We start from the raw sequence: 21,863 nt of genomic DNA, 5'->3' as shown, positions 1-21,863 counted from the left end.
TTGCTGTTTTGTGTGAGTTTGTATAGAGAATGAACAGTATGTGACCATCCAGTCAAGCACAGATGTCCTGGAAGGGGCGTAGGAAAGACATTTGATACTGAGACTAAAAACAGTGTGGCGCATGCTTGTGGGAAGGAAGCATCATGCAGCACACAAACTATTCTACTGACCCACTGTATAGCATTCTTTACAAAGGTCAAATTGCAAGGATTTGCATCGCAACTCACTTTCCTCAATGGACAGCCAAAGTCAGCAGGACTTTTGCGATAAGTGCCTATGATGCGCCACAGTTCTATTTAAGCTTCAAGGCAACGGAGGGTGTCACCAACATGTGGAAAACAAGACACTGAAACACTCTGGGGATTGGGAAGGTTACTCAACTTTCTCTTCCTGACTGCGAGGACATCTAAAGCCATGGAAATGTATCAACAATTTATGATAAACACTATGGCAAATCAATGAATCAATTGCCGATCGATTGTTACCGCAGAGGTCAGGGTAGCTTGGAATGTGAAGATGTGGCGGTCCTGGTCTGATGCGGCTCCATGGGCTCTGCAGTCATGTAGATGTACTGCCAAAATTGTGCAAAACGCCTTTGGCTTAAGATTGAAGAGGGAATATTCATTTTTTTATGGGAAACAGCTCTGGTGGACGGACATTCCTGCACTCCCTCAAAACTTTAAGCAGCATCAGATGAAAAACCAGAAAGACAACACACAAGTCAATTTGTCATTTATTATAAGGAACACATTAAAATGTAATGCTCATTATTTGCTCATTTCCCAATAATACATTCACAGAATGTCACTTTAGCCTCCTCTTGCCTACAGCCAATCCTCTATCTATTAAAGGGAGGCCTTAGGACTGACTTACGTTTATGGATATCATGAAATAGAATGGTTGATTGATATTTGCACTTCCCAGATACTTCAAGTATTCCCTTGCTAATTGTTTCTCAGCTGGATATGAAAATCACTATACACATCAGTTTTGTGATGTTCTGTGTAAGTAAGTAAACATTGTGTACATGTGTCTTTGTTCATGAGAACAGAATGAAATCTGTTAAGAGTGCAATCCCCATGCAATATGACATGCAGTTCGAGCTGGTGCACCAAAATGGCCTTTATCGTGCATTTGAGTTCCAACCCAATCATAGTGACTATAATATATGAAGAGCTGCAAAGCCAACAACTCGGCACAGCTGTGAACGTAATACAACGTATTGAAAAGCATCAACTCGGCTCGGTAAACCGTTAAAACGCCAAATGGATAAAAACCACAAGCCTGTTATCACATTCCGTCAGACAAGGCAATCTTATGAAAAAAACAGACAAATGTGCGATTACATTTTGGTTAAACAAGGCAACAAAAGATGGATGTAGTGAGGCATCAATTGAAGCAAAAAGAACATAAAATGTTTTTCTAAAACAACCTGTTCGTGATAAATAACACGTCCTTTACACGTTAATTAAATCAATGTCTCATTAACATTGATGTGACTGTCATTCTTTGTGAATCTTCATTCTGATTGACTCATCCGATCCGTCATCGCTTTTGTTAGCATAAAAACGGTAGTGACATTTGGTTTCCCTTTCGGGATTTCCAAAGGTACTCTGTGCGTTTTGTTCATTAGAAAACTCCAGGCTGTATATAGCACATGTTAAAAACAACAACAGTATGTTTGAAATTTCATGCTTTTCCTATAAAAAGGCTACTTTGACAACAAGTCTCTTAAATAACAGCATCACGAGTTTAGTCAAACTTTATCCTTTGTCCCTGAAAAATGATGTGACAACAAATAAAGACATTTAGGTGTGGACAAAAAAAAAAAAGGTTCATCAAGGATTTGATGGGATTGATGACTGATGAAGATCTCTGGCAGTAATAGTCTTAACCAGACCAGTGTAAGCGTCTTAACCAGTGTATGTAAATCATTTCAGTTTGGGCTCCGTGCTAAAATGTTCCTTTAAAAAATAATAAAGCAACCCAGAGTATTGCTCAGAGTTCATTTCATGGCTTGAAGGTGGCCCGTCATAACGGGACCAGCTGTTCCTCCTCGGTACCTTTAGCATCCCAACACTTCCCGGTCACTAGTCGACCTTTCCGTTTACATGAGGCACGCCGGCTTTGGTCCGGCGTGCCGACTGCAGCACTTTGTAGCAGCCCCGGGCGATCTTATGCATCCACATGATGTTCATGATGTCCAAGCAGATGCTGGAGCAGATCCATGCCAGGCGCCCGCCGTAGGGTACCAAATAAAAGGCCTCTGTGCCGTAGACGGCGTACATGCGGCTGTAGTAGACCGGCATGACGGCCACGCGCACCGTGAAGAACACGAGGGCCATGGCCACGCCGTTTGCCATGTTGGGTCGGGAAGTCCTCGGGTAACCTAGAACCTCAAAGAACCAGCTGCAACAGTGACAACAACAACACATTCAAGATGCATCACTTGTCTGAGTGTATTTCATTTTGTGTCCGGTAGACAGCACAATGAGTTTTTAGCAAAGGGGGGAATCTCAATTTTCTTAGTTTAAAAAAACAAAAAAACAGTCCAAGTAGTTTTGATTTCTTTTCAACAAGGCATCCTTGTTGCATTCGACACTCTACTGGATTGTACGTACCGCTGGTTCACGCATGGAGTAGAAAACTCGGCGAGCAGACGGAAGTTAGCAAAATAAGGCAACATGCCTTGGCCCTGCAAGGAGAGCAAAGAGAGGAAAACAACGTAGACGTAAAAAGGTACACAAAACAAGACAAGCTCATTTGGGAGGTGCTCACCACTGACACCATTCAAATTCCAAAATACCATTTCACACCTAATGTATGCAGAAGCAATCAATCGATATTTGAATTACGTTGAAAGGGAATATCATGACCAAAAAGTGCAGGCTACATGCTGATTGGTACTTCTCACTAGGATAGAAAAAGTATTCCGCTTTTATACTACACCTATTAGCAGCTATTCAATGAGATGAGATATCTGCACGTTCCAGATGGAAGCGCTAATTGTACTCCCATTTATTTGTTTGTGCTGCCCTCAAGGGGTGGAAAATTTAACATGCAACCATCATGTGCTGTCATTAGAGGCTATCAAAAATTATGGAGAGATGCAATTATTATACACATCCATACATACATTCAGCTATGCGGACAAAAATATGTATATTCTTTTTTACAGTCCATTCATTCTCAACATCTTCATGAAAGATACTTTCGAGTACACAATTGCAAGTGGCCAAGAAAAGGAATGAAAATGCCGTATTATCCTCGTAAAGGCACAATTGTCTATTTTTGAATCTCAATAGTGGAACTAATTGATTTGCTACAAATAGGAAACTTACCTGCTTGGCTGAAATAAAAGTGATACTAAGAGTTACAAATCAACATCTGGTTTGTGTACAATACTTTCCACCTTAGCACGAGCACGCTAGTACCTCTAGGAACTGGTAAGTCCATACTGTGACTGGGCATCACATCTGCTCAGTGCAACCAAACAGCAATAACAGCAGACAAGACAGGAATTCAAAAATAAAAAAGGAGGCGCTCTTCATCTAGATCACAAGCTTCCTTGGCAAAAACACACACACACACACACACACACACACACACACACACACACACACACACACACACACACACACACACACACACACACACACACACACACACACACACACACACACACACACACACACACACACACACACACACACACACACACACACACACACACACACACACACACACACACACCATTTTAGTAGTTTTTGCATGAACTGCGTTTACACAAACAAACTTGGTAGTCTTTGCATGTTGACTTTGAAGAGGGGCGATTAATGTTTAAGAGACAGAAAAGAGAGAACAACAATAAAATGGCAGAAAATACTGGAAGCAAATATGAAGCGACAAATAGAAACAACGGCAAATTGAGCATGCATGGAAAAGTCTCCTATTGGTGCAGGTTAAAACAAGACAAATTCTGGTGAGTCTTCGTCCCCAGACCTTTGTGATGAAGGACAACAATGAAAAGATAAAACGATGCGAACTTGTACCTTTGACGCTTACAGTAAACGTACTTAATGATCCGTGTCGCTAAACGAGATGAATCGCACATATTTGTGCTTTGGAGTGAACACTCACACATCGACACACGCTAAAACGGGAACTAATACAACTTTGACAACAAATGACAAGTTTGACTGGTTTACCAAAATAGTACAAATGCAAATAAAATCTTGAGTGGAGACAATTTTGCTTGTCATCACTTGGAGTGATTTGAAAACTTTTGTACCAGATGACAGTCATGAGTGTCCAGTGACAGTATGGATGTCTCTTCAAACTTCTGTTTGTATTGAGACCGAAATAAGGCTGAGCACTCCTGTTTAGACTTGCCAATGCTCTGCTCACCGGACAGTTCTTTGCATACACACTTTTCCTCCAAAACTGGTAAGTGACATTTTTTTAACCACGTATTTTTGCTGCCCCCGTGTGGCTACAAATGGAACTCGGGAGTTAAGACGAATGACATTAGCAAACAGGGATGCATGCTTTAACAAGCTGTGCAAGCATCTCCTTGAAGATGAGATGATCTAATTGAAAGGAAACAAATGGATGGAATTATGATATGGAGATCCAGCAGTCGCTCATGTCAAATGATCAAAAAACTGAAGGCAGAAGACTGAACGCTGTAAACATTGCCAATCACTTAAGCACTTCATGTCTTTGCCAATTTGAAAGAAAAAGTGCAAGGAAAAAAAAAAAAAAAAAGCCAGTGTCTGGCACAAAAACAGATGACAAACGCTATTGCAGATATGCAGCCAGTTGTTAGGTTCAACAGTTTGTCGGCATGCACAGTAACAGGAAACCCCAAAAGCCCCGCCGTCGGCATGCAAGGCAGGTGTTGTGCTAAAATTTAAGAGTAGTATATCGAGAGAAGGCTGGGGGCAAGGTCAGTAAAACAAACCAAGGACAGGAATTAGAAGTGAGGCAGAGGGAGATTGGGGGGTCGACAGCCAAATACCCTTTGGAGCATTCCATGCAAAAAATACCATGTAGTCAGTCATTTCCAACATCATTATGCGACCATCTAGACAATTTGAGAGTCAACCAAGAGTGAACTTGCAGTGACGCGTTTCCGCAACCAACGAGAAGTAAAGACGATCATATTACATAATATTATTAGACTTGTACTTTTGCGTCCATAAGTGAGGTTAGAGGCCTTCTACATGCTGTTTGCTGTTTTTTTTTTTTTCTGGTCCAATCACGATTTAGCTGAAATGTGTCAACCTGCAAATTGAATGAAAATGAATACATTTATGTGACATATCTAATTCTTATTATTCTGAATAATAATTGATTTGAAAATGTCAATGGCCAGACTGCCACTGCTGTTCACCCTTGATGGTCTCATTCCCATCTTGCCTGCACGTTCTGCTATTGGACAATAGGGCACTCACCAGTACATAGTAGTAAGCATACAACGCTGCCAGATGGTGCACTACAAAAAACTTGTCTCCTATCGCCTTCCAATAGTAAAATATTAGCAACAGATCTGAAAAAGAGGAGGATAAGACGGGGGAGAGAGCGGGATAGGGACATTAAAAGAGGAAAGTATAGAAAAGAAAGCAACTGATTAAAAATATAAAAAATAAATCATGTTTAATGCATTAGCAGTGAAGCTTCCCTTACCAGATATGAGGTAGCCTGTTGTGATAGCAACGTTGGTCTTCACTAGAGTAGGATCTCCCCTGTGGGAAAAGCACATATAATGTTCATAATAAACTGATATTGAATTGGAATATTTAATCTCCTTTTTATTAGTGAGTGAGGGAATGAGTGAGGACATACTGAAGCCATTTTGGGAAAACCTACTTTCTAGAATGAAATGTAAATATTTTTGTGCCAAACGACTTATTCAATAATGTCGTTATTGGGTCTTATGTGAAAATTAATTCATTACGTTTTTGGAACAAGGCTGTGACAATAAAATCTAGAAAAAGTGAAGCTCTTTGATGAGAAATGTTGAAATAATTACTGGAGTCAGTTTAAAAACAATAAAACATGTGTGTCAAATGAAGCATTTAAAACAACACAAAAGAGGAACATAAAATTCTTTTTCAAACACTCTTACCAGACTGGGTCTTTGTTGACGGCGTCATCAAAGAACAAAATGTAAAGACAGAAGATTCCCACTAACAGTGCGTGAAGAGTCGATACTGTCCTGAAAAAAATAAAATAAATAAAATCTAATCAAACACAAATCAGAAAGACATTTAAATAGTGTCATTATTTCCGCCGCAGACCTTTTGCATCAATGGTTTGGCTAATAAGGGGTGAGCTCCCAAGCCACAGTGACATCAGCAATATCGCTGAGTCATAGCGGAACCGGCCGCCTCGGAGCCTGGACCCATCCCCGCTAATCATTACATTTTATTTTTCCCTCATAAACCATGTGAGCATTTTAATTTCATGAGTGCTATCATGAGTAATAAAGCGATAAGGAGCGACCATGAAAATGAGTGAATCATCTACGTTGGCAAGAGTGGAATTGTGTTGTATCGCATCCAACCAATCTGCTCAACAATGTCCTCAAAGCGCTCCCAGATCTTAGGACAGGACGTGTATTCTGCAGTGTTCCCATAAAAGCTTGGAACATCAACAGAGTGGCGTCCGGTCTTGAAACGAAATCCGATCAAGTGAACAAGTTTTGTCTGTTAACACCATTTCATTTTCTTGCCACTCACCTGGAGTTCCATTCCACCTTCTGCTTGTCGCTGAGACGGAGGAAGCCCGAGCTGACGCGTGTGGACACCCAGGGGCTGGCTTTGTGGAAGAGCCACTGGAAAGTGAAGAAGCTGCTCACCGAGATGGTGAAGATAAGCTGGCTGAATGGGTCCATGGCCACCCGGCTCCACTGTGGAGGAGAGAAGAAGAATGAAGACAGTTTGATCAACTGATTGACAGAATTGCCAAGGAACGGCAAGCAAAGCGACTGTGGTGTCTTCACACATGGCCAGTTGGGTTGTGAAATCTCCAATTGAACCTGCTGTTCACTGTAGTTCAGCCAAATCTTGCTTGGAACATGAAACCATTTGCAGAAAACAGGCAGGAACAAGACAATGTTGTGATGCAATCCAAAAGTCGTTATTATGATGAGCAACATACATTATTAGACATAGACAATGGATTTGGAGATAAACACTGGAGACACTGAGCAAAAATGTGTCTGTGTGAGATAAGTTGCTTGGTTTTTGTTATGACATACAACATTCCTTCTTGAAAAAAAAAAAAAAAAGATGATTTTAGAGATAACTAGCCTGTTTCTGTAGGACTGACAGGGACGCGTTTCCTTTTGTGGTCAGTTTCACCTCCAGATCGCCATACTGGGCTAAAACCTGTTAGTATTATTATGAGAAGCATTTCCTTTCCAGACCAAAAAACATGGATGAGAGTAGTTTCTAGATTTTGTCTTGACAGCTTCATGTTGAGACTTAACATTGGGCAAGAATAGGATTGTATAAGACGTGCCACACAAAAAATTGAGAGAAATATATGTTTGAGCAGCATGCAAGTGTTTTTGCTTGGTCTATGCTCGTAGCGCACATTGGTTCAAATGCGCATGGTGAGGAGAAAACACAAGTTCGCCTTCAGCATTGCATTCCTTGCACCAGACAACGATTGTTTGCCACACTGACCAAAAAACCTCCGTGCAAGGCCAAATCACGTCCCATTGCCGAGGCAGGCAAGGCGGGCTTGACGTCGTCCGTCTCACGTATTGAGGAGAAAATCTTGTGCTTACCTTCCGACTTTCATGAAGACACCCTGCTTGGCTCTTCTGCAGCTGCTAAAGGTTCCCACGGCTGGAAGCGTTGTGTAATATCTCCGGCCATCATATTTGCCGATGCTGGATAAACAACGCACACTAGCTAAAGAGAAGCTTGGCGCAAAGGCCTGGAGGAGCTCCTCGTCAATGTGTTTATCCACAAACTGTGTTGATGGCTAACGTGCATATTTGCAGCGGTTCCACGAATGATTTTTTTTTTTAGAGGGTTGTTGTGATTGGTGCATGCTTGCTTGTGCCAGGGCCCGCCCCAACTTATCTTTGCTCTGTCGGCCTCAAGTTACAGCAGCAGCCTTCTTAAAGCTACACGAAAGAAATGATCATCTATCAACTATCGATGTGCATTCATTCCAAAGAATCGAAAGTTCTTGATGATGTAATTTTATCATGATAGTTTCTTTTTATTCACAGCAACAATTAGATTGAACTTGTGCAACTCTGCAAGGAAGAATGGGCAACTATGACCCAATCGTTGTGTGCAAGGTGACTTTTAAAAAGCCTGTTATTCAAAACGGTTTCTTGAAACTACTTTTTATTTTCTACTCATGAGAGACATGCCTACCAAATTTACTCCAAAGTGCTGCCTTCAGGGGCGGGGAACTGAGAGCACTCCGATGCTACAGTAATGAGATTTTCGAATTGTTGAAAGGACAAAAATATTAGAGATTGAAACTCAGTATCTGCTGCGTCACTGACAAGTCAATACAAGGTACCTTGGCAAGAACGCGCTTGGTTTCATTTGAATTGAGCTTTCTCGGCTACCGTAGGCACGCCAGCTCTACCAGTGACTACTAACAAGTCTAATGAAACGTAAAATTTTGTAAAGATAATTTAATCCGTGCTTTGAGTTATTTGACTGTTTCCAGGTGAATTAGCAAATGGGCAATTAGTTTTAGTAGTTGTGGTCAAAAGACATAGCAATAGGTGTGGGGTGGGTGCAGTACAAAATGTCTCCCGCAGAGGGCGCCAACGCTCTATAGTTGACTATTACTGTTTCGGTCCTTTCATAGTTTGTTATATTCGATGTTAAATAAAGTGTTAAAAATAGGAGAGTGTATTATTTAAGATGCCAAGGAAATAGTTTAACGAAAAGAACACTTGGCTCTCTTTTTTTCCTGACTGCCTGGGCCAGCGCCACCTGAAACAATAAACTGGTCCAGCACTTTGATTAGTCCAATTTGTCATTGCAATAGGTTCAAACCTGGAGCTTTGACTTCAATCCATACAGCAGTCAGGTACCAGGTCCTTTGGCACCACCTCGTGGACAAAACGGGAAGAGAATGCACACGCTGAAATAAACTGGATGAGTATTTATTTCCATGCAGCGTTTCAGCTCCAAACACTGTTTGGGAATACATGTGTGACTTGAAAGATGACAACTGTAGAAAAAGCAAGAGATGGAAAAATGAAGCTTCAAATTTGCTTCATGAACCAGTTTAGGGTGATTACCTACCACTATATGTTGCTGAAAAAGAACCGAGAGCAATTCCAATTCTTCACTTTTAATAGGTGTCCACTGTATTGAGTGCCGACATTTACGTCAAGTTGCCATGGCGCTTCTGGACCTTCAGTCTGACTTTTACAGTCTAGACCGGAGGGTTTATTGGGATGACAGCAAGTCCGACCCATTCACATTGTCCATGCAAAATTCCAGTTCGTGTGCCAACATAACCAGGACAACATGTGGATTGCGTTAGGAGAAAAAAAATCTCAATTGACAGATCTACAGCTGGACTGTGTGTATGGCAGCAAATGTACACTTCACCATCAATGACTCTTAATCAGCTTGATGGTGCTGTGATTCTCGCTTCCAGCGCCAGGTTTCACTTTCAGAACGTTTGCAAGCAGACAGCCAGGAATTAGATTTGGGATTAAGGTACGTTTGTGTGTGTGTGAGTGGTTTCACATCAGCTCTCCATCACTGTAAGTGGAATGGATGAGTCAACTCCTACGCTGTCTCAGTGTCCCTTCATCAATATGTTGATGCAATCTGTTTACAATATTCAACAACTGCTGTTTCTGTTATTATTACAATTTTGGGTTTGAAATGGACTCATTTCATGTCTTTTCTCATTCACTGTGAGTAAAGCTAGGTGAAGGACATTTTCTTGACAAGAATGATAGAATATCGCATAAATTGCATAGCGAGGGATAATTACATAAGAACCACAATTAAAATTTATGCTAGAAAAGAAATCTTGGAAATGTGAAGCGAAGGTTAGCTAACTAAAATAGTATAGGAATCCAAACTTTTAATTTTCTTTGAGCCAGTTTCTTGGCTGCAAATTTGTTCATGTTTGGATAAATTCTGTCTTGTGGAGATTCGACTGCAGGTGTTCATCAGTGCGACAACTCCTATGCGATGTTTTGTCAATTTCCATCACAGAGACCAGCTGCTCACACAGATATGTGCTTCCAAACATTTCACCTGCATCCAACAAATTGCAGGTTAACTTCATCTCATTTCACCATTGCGCCATTAAAAAGATGTGAACTGTGTCATCATGTCTCTTTAATGTGTTCATATGTCGGGATAATAGTTAAGTGGCGCCCAGGTTATTTATTGCTATTTTCTTTGGGGGCGGGGGTCTGACACAATGAGCAACAAATATCTATGCTCTTAAGTCTGAGTAAGAATTAGTAGTGTGTGCAGTGCATGAATGTGAATCAAAATACTGGAACACACGATGAAGGCAAACGTGTTACCTGCTGTCAATGGTTGAGCGTGGGAAGGTGGAAGTAAGTTTGGATGAAAGGTGGAAGTAGATGTGGACAAGTGGGAGGAGGTAGATTCTAAACAGGAAGGGGCCTAGGAGTGAGCCCTGGGGAACACCAAAGGAAAATGATAAATGAAAGAAAGAAAAAAAAAAAACATGAGCATGTGTTGAAAACAATGTAAGGGTTGCTCCCATAATACACTCTTTCAAACCCAAATCAACGTCCACAACTTGCGCAACTGCAGCTTCTAACCTTGAGAACCGGCGCTAATTAAAATGAATGAACTTATCTATTGTGCTGCAAAAACAATCGCCCAAGAGTCCCCTTCTCTTGTCAACATGGCTCGTTTCCCGGGTGAAAAATGGTGAATATGTCACCCACTTTCACAGCTGGAACAAGTGCGTAGATGATGGATGCCTTTATTTCCAATTCTTTCTAATGAGTTCCTCTTCCATATTGCAGGCTCATTAGGAGAAAGGGGATCTCTGCATTACTGAGAAGAATAGGTAATGATAATACCCCGGTAATGACTGTGATAATTGTCCTTTAATGCACATTCTGTGTGCTATTTCTATCCTGCTCCTTCTTTTATGTTTTTCTTTATGGGGCAGTAAACGCCCGACATCTACAAAAGTCATTGCTTATCTTAAGAGACACATTGAAGCAAAGGATTCATATTTTGTTGTTATGTCACCCATGTCACCAAATCAGAAAGAGTCTTATGACTTTACGGAGAAAATATTGTGCAACGATGTGCGCTCGGCAGTCTGCAAACTCTCTTTATACACCCATCGTACTGCGTCGTTATATAACGTCATGAAATATTTGTCATTTAAAAATAAAGAAATAAAAACATTTGATGGCTTCTCATGGAAAAATATTTAATAGAGGACCTACTTGGAAAATATAAATTTGAACTCAAAGATTGGCGCAGGCAATATTGCTCTTATGAATTATGTATACTTATTTTAATTTAGTGCTGCTGCCCTTTAAACTGCATATGCGGTGTGAAGATTACAATGCAGCGGATGGTGCCAATTGTCCCCCACTGTGGATTACACACTCCTTAGAAACTTGCAGAAGTGCTTTTATTTTTCTAGGAATTTTATTTTCTATCTTCTTAACACAGACAAACCATAAGACAGCACACATGTGTGACTGTCCTGTGCAGGCTGCAGCTTCCTCATTTTGACGTTAATTAAATTTCCCAACTGCCCTTGGGGCAGAGACCTCACACCTCCAAACGTTCAATTCCCATGATTGAATTTCATCTCTCTCTCTGGACCTTAACGTTGCCCACTCCCCAATGGCAATAGATAGACGCTGTATACATCACGGGAGGACAAAGAAACATTCCGATAGGTAGAATTTCAGCAAGAACAACAACAAAAAAGAAATAAATCAAACAAGACGACCCCCCTGCTTGACCTTTTGAATGATAGTCTGCTGTTTATTTGTTTACATTTGGATTGGATGCATTTCTAAGGGACTGATTTAATGATAAAAAAACAAAAAACAAAACTCTTTGATGGAGAAGCGTTACAAGCACAAAACACAATACCAACCGAAAACACTTCCGGCAGTAATTATTTTTTTTCCATTTTCTTCTCGCTAATAAACATCAGCATGGCATTTTGTGTATCATTGCTGAATTAACCATTTTATCATTTTATGCCGAGTTGAACATTTCCCCCCGGTGGCGCACATACGTCCTCCCAGTCAGGGACAGTTATGATCTCGTCACCCAATCCTTCTTCAACGGAGCGTGACGATAGAAGTAGAGTGCGTGGACTCGTCAAGGCCGTGGCCGGTGCCGCAAAAGGGCCACGGTGAGGCTGAGGGATGGATGACGTGGCGTTATGGCTACGATGGCTCACTGAACGTGTTAGCCTGGGATGAGCGATGGCTGCGTGCTTTCACACCTCAAATAGCCTTTGCCATTTTCCTTGTTTTCACTTGCTTCATTCATTCCAATTCTCACTCCTCCTACAACTTTTTTCTCTCCCATTTATCACTTTCAGCACTCCCAGCAGGTCAACATACAGTGTGTGTGTGTGTGTGTGTGTGTGTGTGTGTGTGTGTGTGTGTGTGTGTGTGTGTGTGTGTGTGTGTGTGTATTTTACTTGCTGCTATCTGTCAGCAAAGGTGAGCGTCTTGGGTCTCCGGTGTGTGTGAGATGACCTCAGGCTTGAAAGCGCTGAGAAGAAGTTGAATGACTAATTGCTCGTTTGGAAGGTTCAAGTTTCAGCCCACACAACTTAGTCTACTGTGTAAATCAAAGATTCTGCACTCCGCTGATGTGTGGTGGATGTCGTGAAATATTGAGAACAGCCCTCTGAATTTATTGAACAAATCAATTCAATGTCACACACAGACAATCGGGCGTTGAAGGTGGGCTCAAAGTGCCCATTTGGCACATAACAATCGGATTCCACCCAGTCCGTTATACTTCCGTCATGTAGACTGCGTCTCTCCTGTGCTGAATTTAAAAGGAATAATGAGAGCTGCTCTGATTCCCACTACGGCGCAAACACCCCTTTGACCACATCCATCTATGAAAATGCCCAAAGAAAGAAACTCCAGTCGAATTATGTCAAGATAATGCTCGGAGAAGAAAGTCAAGATTTTGACAAGAAAACGTTGTACTAAAGAGTAAATGCCAGATGCTCACTGAAAGCAACACAACATAAGATGACATCACAGGGATTAGTATTCCAATTAACATTGTGCCTTCTAAAGATAAAAGCGGCTTTTCAGCATCTTTCATCATGGCGGTACTTTGAAAATATTTAGTCACTGCTCTACGTGGACTAGCAAAAACATGTCTTCAAATAACTAAATGATGAAACACACACACGCAGGACCAGGTGAAATTCAGCCTTAAGATTTTATTGGGTTGCCTGGCAACTTCACTTAGGTTGCCTCACATCAAAACAAAAATTCTGAGCAACAATACACACACACATGAAGCATAGATTCGATTCCATTTTTATGAGGCTTCCTTCCAAGAGAAACAATCATCCATCATTGTGCCTTACGGCTCCTTGAGACACACTGCATTGTTTTTTTTTGTTTTAAAGATGAAACTTACTCGCTCGCAGCACCTCACACAACTGAAGACTGGCTCTGAAACGTAGCCGCAATACCTTGGGTTACCATTTTGGCCGTGAGCAAATAACACGTCTATTGTGCGGGCGAGCCAAGCACACAGAGAAAGGAAGGCTGAAATTCCTCAGAATGGAAAAAAAAAAAAAAATGGAGGTCAAAGCAAAGTGAGTGGATTTTTTTTTAACATTTGAAACTGAAATGAGAGTGAATACCAATGCGGCAATTCAGTATTGCGTTCACAAAATTTCCAATGACCTTCTACAACACCACTTGCACAATAAATAGTATGATTAGAACAAATGTTTCAAGCACTGGCGGCGCTAGGAATTTTTTCTTGGGGGCAAAACAACAAATGGCACGACTGCATAAAAACACCAACTTCTTCACCTGTTGCTTTCTACCACGTGTCTGTTATTCATGCCAATCCACGTGATTGGCACTTAATTGACTTCAAGTGATTTTGCGGAGTGCTAAAGCCGACGACCCGACTAATCTGCCCAACCCCTGTTGAGCTCGTACCTACTTACGTTGTCTTATCCCGCGTGTTACCAAAATAGAGGAAATATATGCAAATCTGGTTTATGTCATAAAAGCCCACCTGGCTTTGTTGCCATGACTTTGTGTTCACATGTGTACTTGCTTGGCATCTCCCACGGCGGGGGAGCGAGTGGGGTGGCTCACCCGTGCCTGAGCGCTGCAGGGGAGCACAAAAAGGAAATCTGCACTGAAAATGACCTGATTTGAATTTATATATGCGTACTAAGTATACAGCTTACAGTCAAGCGCGTTGCTTTATTCAACAAAGAAACGTATTAACGGGCTGGCGCTGGTACCGCTGTGCAACACACGCAGTCCTAAAGCTGTCTGATGGCGGTCCATTCACTGAGGGAGAAACAGGTCATTGAACTGGGGATGGATGTGATGATTAAGCCACACAAAAAGGACAAAAACACACTGCTGTCATTCATTTTTATTCCCCCAATCTTGATTCAAGTGACTCCAATATTGATTTGATTTTCAAACTGCTGTGTAAAAAAAAAAAAAAAAAAGGATGGAAGAGTTCGAGGCTGGATTCCAGGGAGTTTGTTGTATGGACACCCACAGGTTCCAACATGGTGTCCGCATCTCAGTGCACTTTTTGAAAAAGTCAAGTAAAATAAACACAAATATCTGAAACTAATAATGGAGGAGGATTTAAGGAGTAAAATTCCCTTTGACTCTTTTCTCAGGGATGTGTCTTGTCAAAGATGAAGAAATTTGTGTTTGGCCTTGGTGAAGTTCTGCATTCCGCTAGCTACCTTTTCAACTGTTTTGCTGCAGAAATTCCGCAGTGTGTGTCTGGTTAAACTGGTTTTTCTTCTTCTTTTACTTTAGCTTTTAATGGCAGCATAGAAAATCTACATAATATAAATCCGTCAAACTATTAGAACTATTTATCCTTGAAATATAGATCAAATAAGTCTTGTTGTCATCTCTCATATTTGGATTATTTAGATAACAATGCAAGTTGAAAAGTATTTCAATGTGCAAAAAAAAGTGTCTGCAAAATTGACACCATATTCTTTTCCCCAAACATTGAAGCTTAAAGTGAAAAAATATTATCGTCAGTGGGAGCCACATTACAAACGGCACCTCATGTTCTGAGTCATAATTCCAAATTCAACCCACGGGACCACTAGTTGCTCCAGTGATTCTATCTGGCTGAGCTGCCCTCCTTGACCACCTGCAGAACAGCTGTGCGCCGCTGCAGCCAGCCTGCAGCCTGCCACGTCCCCTACATCAGCCGAGAACGCCCCAAGCGCGCATCGTCCACCCCCAGATCCAGGCGCGCGCGCGCACACGCTCAACTGATGCGCACGCCTGATCCCTTCCCTCCCTTCCACCCTCCACAATCTCAAGCTGGAGTAAAGTTATCTTTCTGTGCTCTCTCTCGTTTTTGGGGTTTGACACAGCCTCCCTCCCTCCCCTTTCTTTTCTCTCCCCGGGGGAGGCACACATTGTCTGTGGCGCAGTGTCCAGTTTCAAGCCATGCTGCACGGCGCGCTCTCCTACGTGGGTCAGAAATAGAAGCGAGAGGTCCGGGAGGAGGTTCTGCTGAGAGACACTTTGGCTGAGGCTCAGATCCTGTCCCGAGCACAGAAATTGGGGATATACATCTTTGTTCTTCACTCATCTACCTCCTGCACGGACAAGACGCGCAACGTGGATCTCAACTAAATGACTGCGAGTTGAGCACCTCACCAGGTAAGGAAACCAACCAGTAGTCATTTCATCTCTTTCTGATATTGTTAAATATTGCATCTGATTCATTTACTTGTTTTTCTTGTTTTAAACATTCACGGGGATGAACTTGCGTCATCAATGCAAGTGAAAAATTGACATGGCGTTGATGAAACAGCCACACATTGAGGAGTCAAGTCCGTTTTGTAGAAGTTTTTAAAAGACGCTTTGTCTTCTGAGGCCACTTGGTGGCGCTAGCAGAGTGCCGGCCCCTCCAGCATGTTTGGCCCATTCAACAAATAGTGTTTGGCTTTTTTATTTTATGACAGTAGAATAGGGTTATGCAAAATTTCCACGAGATGAAGATTGAAGTATTACTTGATTTTACTCGTCATAGATAAATAAACATTTTCCTCTCTTCAGTGGCTTTAACAGCTTTGTCGAGTAGTTTGCTTCAAAGAATTCATTTTAATTTGCCTTATCTGCTTGAAAGCACTTGTCTTTGCTTGACTGTGTTTTGCATACAAAAAATGGAGCTGTAGCTTTGATAAATGCACAAAGTCTACTTTTTTGTTTTGTTTTTGTTTGTCTGTAACCCTTTAAAGAAGCACATGGATGACATTGCATTCTGTCTGTTTGCCCATGCGTCCATCTATAGATTCATCTATCGAAGCAGGATTTATTTTTTTAATCAATTCATTTCTGTCTGATTTGCCACTTGCAAAAACAGGACAGTTCCTTCAACACCTGATTAACTAATGTCACATGACCCATCTGAACATGAGGCTTGAGAAAGTCACACTGTTTAAGTGCCATCAATCTATTCATCTATTAAAAGAAACTTTGGCAGATCTATTTTTGTAATACGACACATACTTTTTTCCCCATTGTTCTTGCCGTGCTAGCAACGGTCAGCCTACGCTAATAATACAACCTCAGACCCTGGAGGATGCACAAGACGGCCATCCAGATGGAGGAATTAGTTTAGACTTCCAGTATCTTGGCCTTTATTAGATGCAGGAGTTCTTCAGGGATGGCGCGGGAAAAATGCAAAGTGACAATGTGAAAGAACTGAATGAGAGACGTCAAAATATGAGAAATCATCGTGCGCTCCTGGATGATTGCAATCTATATTCTTAAAGCCTGAAATTCCTTTGCATCATGTCCAATCAGCATGATGGCTATTTAAGTCCAGACACGCAAACACAGCAATTAGTTTCGCACGTAGAATTCCTTGATGACAATGACCCTTGTAGCTTTGGCGGGTTGCGGGGTTGCTATGACAACCACATGAATGAGGAGGCTATTGTCGCTGACCTTTGTGCTATGGCATCCCTTGGGGGGTGCTTCCAGTCCCACTGGGAGTGAAAGTGGACAGGCATTATCATGCACATGTAAACTAAACAGTCATTACCCTCTGGCCCTATCACTGCTCTTTTAAGGTCTTTTGTTGGCTTATTTATCTGACATATGCACCATGGGGCTTTGGGCTACTTTGTTTTAACCTACACATACACACACAAACACACCCTCACTTCTAGTTTTAGCTCTGTGCCAAGACGCTTATTTTTAGTTTTTCTTTGTTATGGCTCATTAACATTCGATGTGTTTTAAGCTGATTTTTCCAAAATATGAAATCTAAACCTATTCAGCAGTTTGTGTGTAATGTTCCAATAGTGAAATCGCCAGTGCCTAATGGTCCAGCGTCCATTTTAAAATGAAATGCTCAAGTTTGTAAAACAATACATTCAGTGTGTTGCTGGTTTACTTAATGTTCTTACTTTCATTTATTTTTAAAATGACTTATGGGAGTCAGATTCCTACGCCAATCCCCCAATCCTTGTCGTATAAATTTATTCCTGCCACTTTAAATTGGACTACATGAAATCTCTTATTGCAAATTCTCCTAGAAAGTAAAGCTAGTCAAAAACTCCCCGCTGTGTCTTCTCCTCCAAGCTGCCGTTCTCTATTTATACACTATAACCACTTTAACCACATTATCTCACTCACTCCCCCCCCCCCCTTTACCCCGCTACCACTGATGAGTTCATTCCACTCAAAAACACTTATTGCAAATATCGATGCGACAAGGACCCTGTGGTGTTGTTCTTTGAAGAGAACAGCAACATATTTGCTACTTGTAGGGGGTGAAAAGTTGTCAGGATGAAAGCTAACAGGTCTCTCCTCATTGCTGATATTTAAGATACAATGTTGCCACGGTGACCAGTCCATCAGTGGACTGACCACTTGAGTACGAGAAAGGCTTTTGTCCAGGCCAGACAGTTGCCATAGAGATTATTTAAAAGCTATCAAGTGAGTCTTTTTCATTTACACGCACAAACCAGAATATTAGGTACACCGAGCCAAATTATGCAAATAATACTCATTTTGATTGACAGGTGTTGAAGGTCAGTGGAGTTCATGATTCCAGCAAGCATTTTATCCAATGTAATGTTGGCTACACTATTAAGTCAGCTGTCACTACTGTGTCTATCCAAGAATAAATGAATGGCTGCGGTTTGTCGCAAACATGTCTACACGTCAGGAGGAATTAGCGCCACTTAAGCAGCATTGACCTGCCAGCAATGTTACTGCGTGGAAGTTCTGTCCCGTTCCTCACAGCTCAACCTTAGAGTCCCCTCAAATAGCAGCGGGATTTCTTTTTATTTATTTATTTTTTTATGCAAGATGCCTGTAAAGAGGCGGATGGGCTCTATTTAGGTCATCATTAAATAATCCCCAAAACTGAGGTTTTCAAAGGAGGATCAAGTCAAGAGGCTGTTGGAAAGGTTCAAGAAAAAACTAGCGGCGCTGTCATTTTTTTTTTTTCAAGATGATAATATAGCTTTTATTAATTGGTTGTAGTATTACATAGAATAATTTATATTTTTCTATGTAGTCATGTGATATTCAGTAGACACAATTTATTTGATTTATTTTTAATCTGGTCATTTCCAAACATACACCAATGCAAGTGTAATTAAAAAAAAAAATAGCAACAAAAAATGGACGCAATCTCAATAGTAAGCTAGTTTTAAAAAATCCCCGTGGGCAAATCATAAGATCCTTTGAGAGAACCATGTGGGCGATTGCTGGTCTAGTAGAGCAGAGGTCGGTCGCCACGGTAATAGTTTTCACTTTCAATTAATTCACTTCAAGTGTTATAGTTGCATACTTAATAGTGCCGGCGTGACCGAGGTTTACCACACAATAAGCTGTAGAAGTTACAAAATAGGAAATATATGCATCTAAAAAAAAAAAAAATCTCAAGTATCATTATTTCATTTTTTTTGCATTTCTTTTTTGAACAATTGAATCCACCTAAACATAAGTAGGTTTGCTCGTTGATCGTTGTGTATAATGTGCCAGTTTGAATTCCAATGTCAAATACTTGTGCTGCCCTATTTATTGGAAATAGGAAGGCATTTAGAACCTAAGCAACAGCATGGTTAGATAGCGACACTTGACTAGTTTATTTCCCTCGACACACAACAGATTTATCCCGCCTTCCATGATTCACTGAGGTAAAACGGGACTGCCTCCTGAGAGACTGCAACATGTGCTGCTATGTACGTATAGTCACTTCAATTAGCACTAATGCGTGTCTCTTTTTTTTTTTTTTTTGCTTTCACATTAGAGAAAGGTTGTGTGAGATTGGCTGTTTTTCTGACTGTGTGCTTTGATGTGTTTAGTTTGATCAGTGTACGTGTGTAAATACAAAAAAAAATCAAAAAAAAAATCCTGCAGTCATAATAAAAACATACAACTTGACTTTGAAAGCATTATGAAAAGGCTAATCAGAGCCTCAAAAGGGGAAATCAAAGAGGAAGCGTCACTCAGCAGATGAATAGGGAAAGGAAATCGAGGAGCTCGCCGCATTCGTTTTATCCCACCCCGAAACCCAAGTTTGCGATAACATCTGAAAGATAAAACGGCTCACTGCTTGTGATGCGGGAAAAATGGAACGCAGATACAGAAGGAGATTAAAGCAGAGTTCGAGAGAAGGAAGATTGGACACCGGTGATAGAAGCCACTGAGCAGATAAACAGACAAAAGAGCCCAGCCGCCTGCTTCTTCAATGCAAAAGATGTGCAAAAAGAATCATCTCGATGGACTTGATCATATCTTGACTTGTCAACTTGACAGGTTGTCCCAATCAGGCCCGAGGGAGGGGAAATTGTTTAACATTTGAGCAGTTTCTCTCAAGAGGCAGCGGTCCAGCCAATCTCTGATGTAGTGCAGGGACAAAGAAAAAGACAGCTAGTGCACAATGAGAAGTGAAGAAGACAAAAGTGAAAGGAAAAACAGACAAGATGAAGAAAGTCCATCTTGGATCACACATTGACGTCACCAAAGTACAAAAGTACTTTCCATTCGTGATGATTGCAAAGGATCAATTTTGTGAATCTTTGTCTGGGTTCCGTTTTAGAGGTCTTTTGAGAATGCTATTTGTGTTATAAAAGTGATATTTTTCCACTTTGAAAACTCAGGAGAGACCAAGACCAATTGTTACCGTCTTCTCAAATGACCCAGTTAATGCACAATTTTCTCATGACTCAATTTTAGATCATTCCAATTGTATTGTTGGATACTCTCACGAATCATTTTTTGTTTGTGGCATTCGTTAAAAGAAAAAAACAAAAAAAAACATTTCGCTTTGAACTAAGTGGCACTTTTTGTGAATTTGTAGTTCGTAGCGTGCCGGGTTACTCGATCAGGTTCCGCGTCTGTCTTTTTTTTTTTTTTGAGCAATCATGCTTTGTTGCACACGCAAACCTGAGTAAATTAAGCCCTTAGCGTGTTGTGCTCCAAAGTCGTGTCCACATTCTGAATCCACTTAAAGCGAGCCAACCTCACGGGTGACCTGCTTTTGGACACAATAGAATCACAGTTCTTGCTGTGAAACGGCAAAAGTGGAGTGTGCTTTGACACATACAGCTGGCTGTGAATAACAAAGCAGCTGTTATTACATACGGGCAACATTTCACTCACACATTCATAAGAAGAGACCATTCCCGTCAAAGTATGAATTCATTCATTCTCGTGTGATTATTTTCTTTGGGCTGGTGAAGGCCTACTATTCATTCATTGTTTCTTTTCTTCATCTAAATTTGGGTATTGAGTACGGAAACTCTGCTACCTCAGGCTCCACTGGTACCTGGAGCCTCACAGAGAAATCACAGTCCTGCAAAATACAGAAGATAGAGGATTTGATTTCCCATTGCTTGGTTATCCCAGCGCTGGAAGTCTTTGCTCATGAAATCTTTCTATCCCCTTCACCCAGTTGTGCTGACTCGCCGCCTCCGTGGCCCCGCTGGGATTTTAAAGCTTCTCCAGAGTCACATGGCTTCCATATAAGTTGCCCTGACTTGTGGGGAAAGACAGGTTGACTTTTATGTTGTTTTGTGATGCCCCGAAAACAAGAATGGAGCATTGAAGCCTGCGGCGTTGGTTACATTATGATTCCACGGGGACTGACAACGAGGCAGTCGGATAGAGGATATGAATGGAGGAAGTAAATCAACGTTCATTGAAACAAACACAAGGCTCAAGTTTCACTTTCTCAGGCTATTTTGACCTTAGGCTAGCTTGACCACATCCGACCTTTCCCTCGACCACGACTCATCTGTTGCCTTTCTGTGAATGAAAGTAATGCACAGACAAAATACGAGCAGATCAAGATTTTCATTCCAAGCATTTTGTTTCTTCTAAAATGGCAGATTTTCATTTTTTGTTTTATATCTAGACTTAAACACAAATGCTGCAGCGGTTATTAAACTTGCTCACTCCTACACGGAACACTTGGCTTCCCTAAGTCAATCCTTTTCACAGTTGACCACTTTAAACATTCATACGGAAGTATTAAAGTTGTCAACAAGAATACTACTCAAGACGTGTAATCTAACCAGTCCCCATAACGATGTCATTTGTCAAAACGTTATGCTTTGCACCCAAAAAAAAAAGACCAGAGAGGTCT

The 21,863-nt window shown here is 41.2% G+C and overlaps 1 protein-coding gene across 2 annotated transcripts; it reads right to left on the bottom strand.

Annotated features, from left to right (window-relative positions):
• Positions 1-721: 721 nt before the first annotated feature.
• tlcd4a (TLC domain containing 4a) lies at positions 722-8,084 on the bottom strand. Of its 2 annotated transcripts, XM_085939505.1 has the most exons (8): positions 7,799-8,084; positions 7,317-7,394; positions 6,744-6,913; positions 6,131-6,220; positions 5,689-5,747; positions 5,457-5,551; positions 2,622-2,695; positions 722-2,409 (listed from the first exon to the last, which is right to left on the bottom strand). In XM_085939505.1, the coding sequence occupies exons 3-8, from the start codon at positions 6,896-6,898 to the stop codon at positions 2,091-2,093; spliced, it is 792 nt and encodes a 263-aa protein (XP_085795631.1). In that variant the 5' UTR covers positions 6,899-6,913; positions 7,317-7,394; positions 7,799-8,084; the 3' UTR covers positions 722-2,090. The 2 variants fall into 2 exon arrangements, with proteins under 2 accessions (XP_085795631.1, XP_085795630.1); XM_085939504.1 differs by lacking the exon at positions 7,317-7,394.
• Positions 8,085-21,863: the final 13,779 nt, after the last annotated feature.

This window comes from Syngnathus leptorhynchus, chromosome 19, assembly GCF_054491065.1.
Source record: "Syngnathus leptorhynchus isolate UIUO chromosome 19, UIUO_Slep, whole genome shotgun sequence".
Lineage (NCBI taxonomy): Eukaryota > Metazoa > Chordata > Actinopteri > Syngnathiformes > Syngnathidae > Syngnathus > Syngnathus leptorhynchus.
Note: the sequence above shows the minus strand (reverse complement) of the source record. Positions and strands in the feature narration are given on the sequence as shown.

What these genes read in the sequence shown, in the direction of transcription:
- tlcd4a (XM_085939505.1), bottom strand. Translation starts at nt 6,898, where the DNA reads ATGGACCCATTCAGCCAGCTTATCTTCACCATCTCGGTGAGCAGCTTC. An exon ending in GTCAACAAAGACCCAGTCTG is followed by an intron (nt 5,748 to 6,130) that starts GTAAGAGTGTTT and finishes CTTTTCCCACAG; the next exon opens with GGGAGATCCTACTCTAGTGA. An exon ending in ACTCCATGCGTGAACCAGCG is followed by an intron (nt 2,410 to 2,621) that starts GTACGTACAATC and finishes TCACTGTTGCAG; the next exon opens with CTGGTTCTTTGAGGTTCTAG.